Source organism: Octodon degus, unplaced genomic scaffold (assembly GCF_000260255.1).
Source record: "Octodon degus isolate 3935 unplaced genomic scaffold, OctDeg1.0 scaffold00038, whole genome shotgun sequence".
NCBI lineage: Eukaryota > Metazoa > Chordata > Mammalia > Rodentia > Octodontidae > Octodon > Octodon degus.
Window position 1 is genome coordinate 5,616,113 of NW_004524614.1, and position 10,427 is coordinate 5,626,539.

Sequence of the window (10,427 nt, forward strand, 5' to 3'; positions counted from 1 at the left end):
GTCTGTCTCTCTGTCTGTCTCTGTCTCTCTCTCTCTGTGTCTCTGTCTCTGTCTCTCTCTCTCTCTCTCTCTCTCTCTCTCTCTCTCTCTCTCTCTTTCTTGCTCAGCAGTGAAGCCAGGATGAACATGGGTCATAACTTTGTTGTATGGATGTTAATAACCTGAATAATCTTCCTTAAAGCTGTTACTTTTTCTGGTCCGTATACACCCATTTTTGCCATTTATTTTCAATTTTTTTTTTCTTTCCCAGAACCAGGGATTGAACTCAGGCCCTTGCGCTTGCCAGGGAAGTGCTTATTCCACTGAGCCATTTCCCTGGCCCCCTCAATTTTTTTTAAGACAGGGTCTCACTATGTAGCCCCGGCTGGTTGTAGTCCTTCTGTCTTAGCATCCACGGTGCTTGGAGTATAGGTGTATGCCACCATACCCAGCTCAATCTTTATATTACATAATTTAAAATAAATTTAGCAATGCCCCAATAATTTTTAATAAAAATAAAGCAATTATTTGATTTTTTTAAGTTATATACAATAATTCACTTTTTAAATTAGGGATTTTAACTGCCCTGTTGAAAGCTGAAAGGTTTTTATACTAGGAATCAAACTTAGGACCTTGCACTTGCCAGGCAGGCATGTGTGCCACTGAGCTCTAGTCCAGCTCTGGAACTCTTTTAGAATAAAGCCATTTTCTGAACATTTTTTTTTAAAGATCAAGAAACACATAGGATTTTAAATGAGTGGTACCTTTACAACTTAATGCAGCCATCATGAAGTAGCGCATTTTGCTGATGAAAAGCTGAAGATTAAAAAAAATTGACTTAGCTATCCTCTGTCAGCCTATTTCTTTTTCTTTTTTTGGAACCAGGGATTGAACTCAGGCCCTTGCGCTTGCCAGGCAAGCGCTTATTCTGCAGAGCTATCTCCCAGGCCCTGTCAGCCTATTTCTTACAAAATGCAGGTTATAAGGGCCAATCGGGTGGTTAGGTGTGTTCTACTATACTTGAGAGAAAGTACAGTGGCTACTGTTAGGAACAGGGAAACCCGGCTCATCTTGCCAGTTACAGCATCTCTGCTTTAGCTTTGGTTTTGTATGCAGAAATAAATATGAGAGCGCCAGGGCAAGGCAGAGAGGGAGGGGAGGGAGGGAGGAGAGACAGAAGGAGGAAAGAAATTGAGTTCAGTCTCTTTCTTGGAGTCCTTCATTGAATTTCAGAGTTAAAAGAGGTCCTTAGAAATCAACCATGTATTCTATTTTTTGCATTTTACATAAGAAAACAAAACACTCACTCGGTGATTCTCAGACAAGAAATTATGCATCCTGTTAAGAGAATTTTCATCAGGTTAAAAAAATTAACAAAGTACTGTGCTCAAAAATAAAGTAAAAGTATTTAAGGAGTTAGAATAGGTAACTGCCTATTTTATCAGCAACATGACCCATCAGTTGGGAAATCTGCAGACCACCCAACATCCTAAGTAATGAACATTTCAAAGATACACTTTGGTGAGGAAAGTGTGGCTTCATAAACTTTGGCAAAACAAAGCTTTGTGATGTTAAAAGAAATTTTACTTTGAGAGATACATCACATTCAACTTGGAAATAGGTATCACTTTCACATACATTGTGAATGAACTTAAATGTTACTGCGGAGATTAAGTTATAGTAAATTATAAATGTCAGCTGCTCAAGAACTCAAGAAAAACAAGGGAGAGGAAGATCTGTGGCTTAGCTAAAGGGTGTGATGCCTTAAAAGAAGATGAGTTTCAAACTGGGGGTGAAAGCCTGCTAACCTTCCTAGAGAACAAGATCCCAATACAAAGGATGTGACACTATCCGAATTGTAATTTATTTCTTTCTCTACAGATTTGGAAGAAGTTGAATATACTCTAGAAGGAAGGTACACTATTTTACATATCATGACCCCCACCCCTGCACGTGCGCGCACACACATTATTTTTTTTTATTTTTATTTATTTATTTATTTATTTGTCCTGTCAGAGGTGAATATTCTATTGGCATCTAAATACTGTAAGTGTTTGAATTCAACTAAACAATCTAACACCGTCTAGCAGTCTATAATATTAGTGGGTTATCCTCAGAAGTTATTGACTTAAGCCTTTTACAGCTCATAGTATTAATATGGATTTACTTTATATACCTCATTTTTATACTTTTCTACTGGATGGTTTAAGACCAAGAACACACATTATTGATAACTGATAAATATTCAAAGTTATGTCATCTGCAGGCACCGCTCCCGGCTCTAGAGAGGTGCAAGCCGACTCCTGGTAAGTCCAGAGGGCGGAAATGAGGGCCTCCTTCTAGTTAGAGAAATGCAGCTAGCTCCCACCCCCTAGCTGGATCAAAAAAGCCCAGACGGGCTTAGAAAGCAGGTAGCTGATTGGCGGTGCGTTTTGTTATCCAGCCTGAGAACCTGCAGGTTTCCAAGGCTAACTTCGCAGCGACAAATCTGCGCGCTCCCTGAAAAACAGATAAAGGGTCTGCACCTTGCCGACGTTTGTCCCTCCCCTTTCCCATGACGTTTGTAAAAACATTTTAAAAACCAGAAAGAGCTTCCAGAGTCCTGACCAGTTAAATAAGTTATAATCCAAGGAAAAAACCCCAGAAGATCCTATGCATGATCCCGTAAAGCTTCCAACTCAAGACACTCAACTGAAACAAAACTACACTTCACTAAACTTTCCCACATTTTAAAAAATAAAGATGTATGTGTATGAAGCAAAAAACCCAAAAAATCAGTAACATGCGCTTTCTCCTATCACTTTTTTTTTTTAGTTCAAAGAAATTTACCTACGTTTACCTTTATATGACAGACCGATAAGGCTTTTCTTTTTCAATTCTCTAAGCAATTATATTTTAATATAAGCAGCTTTTCAAAACAAAAAAAGTGTTTGCGAAATAGAAGGTGCAATATTTAACATAGTTTGTACTTTTCCCAACCTATGAGTTTTCAGAAAGTAAGACTTTCAACCAACCTCTGCGTCTATTAGTTTAAACCGATCTAATTGCAACTTAGATATGGCTTGTTGTTTAAAAACTGACGATCTGATTAGTTTTCCCTCTAAGAAAAACATCTCTTACAGCCTTTTGGGCTTAGCAAGTTTTATTTATTTTAAATAATGTGTTTAACCTTACCGACTGTTCGTCCCTTACTGTATTTTACTCATCTTTGCCTTTACCCCCTCGAGGCTTACGAAGAGCGGCGCTGCGCACAGTGGCTCCCTGTGCGCTGGCGGACCGATGCGGATGCTTGGCCACTCTGCCCGACTTCGCACAGTCGGCAAGGCTGAGCCCCCAAGTCCCGCGGGCTTTGACCCCTGGGTGGCGACGGACTCCGTGCTAACTGTTCCTAAAATCGCAGACCTCTGACAGCCCCACCGCCTGTTCTCAAACGCCTGCCGGGCCACAGCCGAGGTAGGTAGCCAAGCGAACTTCTGGGATTCCTCAGTACGTAACATTTGGTCCAAACTGTCTTTTTGCTTGGCTCGGAATTTGCAAGTCAAGCTTGCAATTTCTGCATTAACTGTATGTGGGCCCTTGGCTATCCTGACAGGTCGGGGTCACGCGCTCTGGGAACTTGAGCTGGCCCGCACCCCACGCAGTCCCACCTGGTGCGTGCGCGCTGCGGGGAAGAGCGGGCGTGGCCGAGCCACGGGCCAACTGTCTGGGCACCGGCTGCACGCTTGTCCGCCGGCGCCAGCGCCCGCCACTGCTGGAATCTTCCACCTCCTGCAAGCACGCGACCCTCTCCAAATTGTTCTCTTCCTTCCCCTCGTGCCTGAGCCCAGGATCACCCACTCCCCGGCAGACTTGCGGGAGTCCAGAAGGCGCAGCTCTCGGCTCCGAAGGGTCCCGGGGACACGCTCCAGGACGCTTGGGAGCAGGCTTTGGGTGCCGGGGAGGTCCGCGTGAGCGGTGTCCCTCGTGCCTAGAGCTTCCATGGGCGCAAGAGCCTGGCAGGGGACCCGGACTATGGCCTCAACGGCGCAGACCCAGCTGAGAGCTGAGCGCGGTGCCAGGGCACCGTTGGGTGGTGATGCCCGCGGGTCCCGGCCAGCCGCTCCAAGGTGCCCACGCGGAGGACGCTGTCGCCCCTGGAGTGCTCACTGCCACGAGGATCCCGGGCTCCCGCCGAAGCTCGCTTCCCCAAGCTGCAGCCTCCCCTTCCTGCGCGCACCTGGCCCCCTTCCCGGCCCCACAGTCTCCGCTCTCCGCAGCCTCATCGCAGCTCCGCCTCACCTGGGAGAAGCAGACAGCCCAGCAGCGCGTACAGCAGGACGCCGGTGTCCCAGCAGCTGACCATGGTGAGCGCGATGCGGCCTGCTCGCCGGGTCCCCGCGCTCCTTGCGGCCGTCGGCCGGGCCGCCTGCGTTGTCCTCTTACGCTCTTGTCCTGCACCCCGAGAGCCCCACTCCGAGGCTCCAGCCAGGAGGCGACGCTTCCCCGGGTAATCCTCGCCGCCTGGCGCCCGTTGGCCGCTGCGCTCCAGCCCCGGAGCCCGCTCCGAGCCGCCGCCGCTGCCTGGGAGGAGTCGCGAGGAGCGTCCGCCTAGCTCTCTCCGAGCCTCCCGCGGACCCCGATGAAGAGGAGCCGAAGGCGGGGGCGATTTATAGCCTTTTCCAGCCCACTTCCTACTCCGGCACCTCCTTCCAGTGACGTCAGGGTGTCCCCCACCCCTCATCCGCCTACCCACCTAGCCCTCTCTTTCCTCCCGGGTTTGCTTCCCTGAGGCTCTGGAGCAGGGTGGGGGCCGCCGAGGGCGGGGGCCGGGGGCCGGTTTTGCCTGGGGGTGCGCGGGCTGTGCGGGTCCGGGAGCGCGGCCCGGACAGGTTCCGAGTGCTCGCTCCGTGCCCTCCTTCCCCCAGCGCTCAGGAAATCCTTACGGGCTCTCTCCGCCCGGCTTACTCAGCTCTGGGGTCCGCCCGAAAATAGAGAGGGGACAAGGCTGGAGCTCCGCTGCCGGCCCCGGGTGGGAAGTCAGATTCAAAGGAAGTTGGCCGCGCCTCCGCGACGGTGTCCTTGGCACCGAAGAGCAAGGCGCAGTCGGTCCGCTCCCCTTCCCTGCTCTTCCCGAGTTGTCCCTCCGCCCCTGACCAGCCAGACTGTCCCGAGACGTCTAGGAAGGCGCCAGGGACCCTCCGCTCAGGGCGCGATGGACCAAGACAGTCCGAGGGAACCGGACGCTTGCCTGGCACCTTGGGGAAGACTGCGGGCTCGACTCAGATCCCAGAGGAGGGCGTCTGTGACTTTTTCGGCTGCACTGATGCACCCGCCCAGGTCATTTCCTCAACCCTGTGCTTCCTAGAAGCAAAACAAGGAATAACACTGTGATACCTTTAAAAAGCTGAGGCGTGAAACTGCTCCTGCAACTTGTAAACGCAGAGCACTTGAACTTTATTTCCTAAAATTTTCTAGTGGCTGCTTGCTGGCAAGATGAGTGTTTCTGCTACTATTGAAACAAAACCAGGTGAAGCTAACTTGTGGTAGCAGATTATTTGCAGACACTGATTCCACCTTGTTTGTCCCTAATTATGTCTCCATCAGCTCAAAGGCTGAAAATGTCTTGTCTTTGTAAATACTGCAAGTTTGCAAAGTAGTCCTACTGGAACCTGACAAATGGTCGTGATAAAAGGGACTATAGTGGCTCCTAAACGGGCCAGTGACTCTTCCTGAACGACTGGACTTCCCTCCCCACCTAGGAATATTGGGCAACCTGAAATTGCCACACGTTTCTGTGCCTCAGAGGCGGCCACCCGCTGCTCCCCACAGGCAATGCATGGGGACAACAAGAGCTTCAGCATGTAAGCCATACTCCCTCCCCACCTCGTGATTCTGATGAAACTCAAGCTCCGTGAAGTTAAGGCTCACCTTTGGGCTTGACCTTCGGATTTCTCCAGTATCCCTCATTACTCTCCCTGGCTCCTGTGCTCTGTCTCCAGCAGCCTTGATCCACTCAAACCACATAATCACCTGGGAGCCCACAGCTGATAGATCCTTCTCCCAACTGGTCCTCTGCCAGGGAAATCCTGGGCACACCCACAGAGCCCTCTGCTTCACCTCCCAGCTGTTTGTCACTCCCACACCTTCTCCCAAGGATTAGATAGATAGCAGCATTGCCCTTCTGTACCCCAGGCAGAGGGACCCCAAATCAAAAGACACCATCATTGCTTCAAAAGGCTTGGGATCTGATGTGGAGGCTGACAAAAAAGGGACCCTGGCAATGCAGGACTCAGCTCAGTACCAGCGGAATATGGAAGTGGAGTTTACCAAGAGTGTAGGCACAGGGAGACCATCTGCAGGGAAAAATCAAGAGGTCTTTTTGGAAAAGACACATTTTCTGTCAGCTAAGTCTGTGGGAAAATGGTCAATAATACAATCCACAAAAGTCTACCTTAAAGAAAAAGTCTACCTGAAAGCTTTTTATTTCCTCCATACTATTTAGATTTCTTTTTGGACACAGAAACGGTCCCAGACCTACTGCCAGAAATGAATCTGCATTGCTTGTGAAGCCAGAATGGGCATTTGGTGGACAGTTTGAAAGGATCTTTATACTTCTCTAAGATGCTCACCAACATTGTGAATGCACTGCTCCATTATTTAAGGTTAACTGAATCATAGTCTAATCTAACTAATTTATGTGGGATCGAAGCGGTAAGAAAGGTGTAGTCCTTCCCAAATCCCCAACTGTTCTTTTGAAAAGTTGCAGACTTTTAATTATAGTCTGCAATTTCTTCACAACTTCTTTCAGTGAGTTTCATTAGCCTTCTCATAAAGAGCTAAAAAGAAAAATGCTACAAATAGTTCTGAAGGGTTTGTTTGTGATTTCATTTTAACTTCAGTATGGGGAATAAAGGTATAACTCTCGCCCCTCTCTCTGAAAGAGATAATACCCTTGCATAATGGGCTACAGAACTCTTCTAACTAAATCACACATGAAAGAGGTTTTATAGATAATACTGATGGAAAAGATCAAATTCAACACGGTTGGTGGGTATAAAAAGCTATTGAAGTGACTATCTGCTTGCTTCCTGCTCACATACAAAAGAACATTTCATCTCCTGTTTGGTTAGCAAAACCAGACACTCTCTCTTTTATCAGCTGCAAACATTCTCTTGTGGTTTCTTTCTGGACATTACTCAGGGGCATACTGTTGGTATAGCCAACAGCTTTTATATTCAAGACAGAATAAAAGTGGCACAGCATCAGTATAAGAGACCGAAGAAAGTCCAGGGTGGGTCTTCCTACAAGGCTTTGAGCATGGAGCTGCTCAGCTTGCAGTGGCTGAGGTTGTGTCAGGAGTTTCATCCCACATGGGTTAAGTAGTTTGAAGTAAAAGAGGAAAATATACAGCATGAGCTGGTTATAAGAAGTCAGTGGTCTTATTAGCCCCTCTGATGTCATTACATCTCCTCTGGACAGTTTGAGCTCCTTGGTCTAATATGCACACACTCCCAGATCTATTGTAGGAAGCTCTGCTGCATGTACCAAACAGGCACGTTTGCAGTTTTATCAAACAGAAGTTAATCAATTGACCTACCTGCTCAAAGTCTTGTTTATGTTGGTGTGTGACTGTGGCTAGACACGTTCCCATTTCAAAGAATGTAAACACCTGTAACTCAGTGGTACTGCTGGAATGGATGAGGGCCTAGGTTCTATCCTGACCACTGAAAAGGAGGAGAAGCAAGAGAAAGCTCTCACTTGACCCATCCACTCAGTCAATATCTGGATTTCCGTTATAACCTCCTTTTCTGTGTTGATACCTCCACATGAAAATTCATTGAATACATGTACCAAGAAACCACCTGTGCCCAGGCTCCTCATCTCTGCCCCTATGGTCACTGCTGTAATGACATGTTGTAGAAATTCCTCTGTGTATGCTGATATCTGCGATCTAAGCAACTATGTTGAGGACAGCAATGTGCAATACAAAAGTCATGCTTCAATACGTGTCATTTTGATCTTCTAAATGTGTACCATTTCTAATGTCATACCAATTATTGTTATATTATCTTCAAAATATTTTTTAAAAGGTAAAAAAAAAAGAGAACAAAAATTTAAGATTTCTTGAATGCAAGTGGTAAAATTCAGTTATATGTCTAAGCTTATTTTTTTAAAGGTGCTTTAAACACTTTATTTAACTGAAATGGACTTACATTTTTTTCTGAAGTGACTTCCATTCATGTTGATACATCTTTTCTCCATGATGATTTACAGGATCTTCAAGCCAATATAAATATTTTATAAATATTTGAATATTTGGGTATATACCTGTGCAATAGCTTGGCAATATCTTTCAGCAACAAAAACACTGAAGAGTAAAGACTACACACGATTACTAGGTACAGTAAAATTCTGCTGCAAATATTTCTGAGGTAAGAAGGCACCACATACCTGTTCAACTAAGAAAACCACCCTTATAACACAGGATGATTTTATTTTTACATAGGACCTAGAACACTTAGGCTGCCAACTGGGTGCTGAATGGCAGAGCAACGTACCCAGTTTATGCTATGCATTCATAGGGAATGGGTTCCAACAATTCAAGTTCCCTTCCATTGGTCCTCACAAAGTGTGCTTCTCTGGGAGGGGCAGGCTGGCGCTTCAGTTGAACCCAGGTACCTTTCTCTTTGGCTTCCTTCTTCTGTTCATTTTCCTTGACATGTTTCAGGAAGCTATCATAACTTTTTGAGTGTTTAATATGCTCAATACCCACATTAATCCTCTTGGCAAGTATCTTGCCCTTAACCTGCTTGTTTCCAACAATGCCAACAGCATGCTGGGTAACATTGTAGACTCTTCCTATTTTGCCATGGTAACATTTGTGAGGCATTCCTTTTTATACAGTACCCATTCCCTTGATGTCTACAATGTCACCCTTTTGGTAGGTTTGCATGCATGTGGCCAAAGGAACAACTCCATGTTTTCTAAAAGGCCTGGAAAACATATACCAGGTTCCCCTCCTCTTGCCCTGTGTGTTAGTCATTTTGGCAAATTACTGGAAAATGGTGGTTCCGGCCAAAATGCTGTCCAATCTTACATAACTATATCTGTTAATCTGAGCAACAGATTTTGTGATAAAAATAGATAATACATTAACCATTGTTAATCAACTATTCTTGTTTTGAAAATCTATAACATACGTCTTGTTATACATGACCCTGTTTCTGTCTTAGTTTCTGATTTTTGTTCTTGATTTTGTTTTTACTGTTCAAACTCAAATAAAATTAAACTAAAAAAAATAAAAAATTCCCTCCAGCTTCCCCAGAAGGAAGAGGCAGCTTTATCAGTCTCCCTGCAGGTAAAATACTCAATTTCCTTCTAAAGACCAAGAGAAAAGCACTGGGAAGGCCTAAGGCTTCTTTCGTGAGTTGCATTAGTTGAGCAAGGAGGGGGAAGAAGCTGAGATGGAAATCGCTTCCCCAAGCAGGATGGGGTGGGATAGAGGCACAGGGGAAGCCCTCTCTGAGCTGTGCCAGCAGAGTATAGGGCAGATGGCAGCTGAACAGACCCCACAGGCCTGAGGCAGCCTCACTTTTCCTGTTCCTCTGCAGAACTTTTATTGATTCTGGCTACTTTTGCCTTTGTCTAGGTGGGTACTGCTGTTGTTTTGATATGGCATCTTCCTATGTTGCCCAGCCTGCTTTTGAACTCCTTATTTTAACGAATCCTGTCTCAGGTGGTACTGCAGGCCTGCACCCTTACCTCTGGCCATATAAAATCTTTTGATTTATTCAAAAGTCTGGCTGCTTTTTGAAGCTGAATGCTGGGGTTTTGAACTTTACATTTCCATGTTCCTGCTTCTATTCCTAAGGACCACAACGGAGCTCCTGCACCGCTTTCACTGCATCCTGTAGCACTTTTATGCCTGGACTATTTACTGAACAGTTTACAGAATAGCCCGGTTACAGCCCCTGAAACTTTTGCACAAAAGCACATGTCTTCTTATGTAGATACACTGTTGACTCATTGCAGACCCTCATACTTTTTTTTTTTTTTTTTTTTTTGTAGTAGTACTGGGGATTGGACCCAGAGATTCTACCGCTGAGCTACATTCCCATTTTTACTTTTTATTCTGAAAAAAGGTGTCACTAAGTTGCTAAATTGCCCAGGTTGAGTTTGAACTTGCAATCCTCCCAGCTTGGCCTACTGAGAAGCTGGTGTTGCAGGCCTGTGCCACTCATCTGGCTCATGCGTACTATTATCATACATTTCCTACCCTGTTGAAATCCTTTGGTTGAGGATCCTGCCGTTCAGTGGCTTTTCTATACTTCCAGCTACTAATTATCCACAAATATGAAAAAGTGTCTACTGGCTTATTGCCTAAATCACTGACTAGGATTTAATGTCCCCATGCCATAGGCACATAACACATTTTGTGTGCCCTTTTTCCTATATTTTTTTCCTTTTTT

The 10,427-nt window shown here is 45.7% G+C and overlaps 1 protein-coding gene and 1 pseudogene across 3 annotated transcripts in view; both read right to left on the reverse strand.

Annotated features, from left to right (window-relative positions):
* Flt1 (fms related tyrosine kinase 1) overlaps positions 1 to 5,220 on the reverse strand; it is a 199,401-nt gene extending 194,181 nt beyond the window's left edge. For 2 of the 3 annotated variants that reach the window (XM_023715111.1, XM_023715114.1), the window contains exon 1: positions 4,258 to 5,219. In XM_023715111.1, the coding sequence (XP_023570879.1) occupies positions 4,258 to 4,699 (442 nt within the window). In that variant the 5' untranslated portion in view covers positions 4,700 to 5,219. Of the gene's footprint in view, positions 1 to 4,257 lie in introns of all 3 variants that reach the window. The other variant, XM_023715112.1, reaches the window with a different exon arrangement.
* Positions 5,221 to 6,247: 1,027 nt separating this feature from the next.
* LOC101580605 overlaps positions 6,248 to 10,427 on the reverse strand; it is a 183,203-nt pseudogene continuing 179,023 nt past the window's right edge.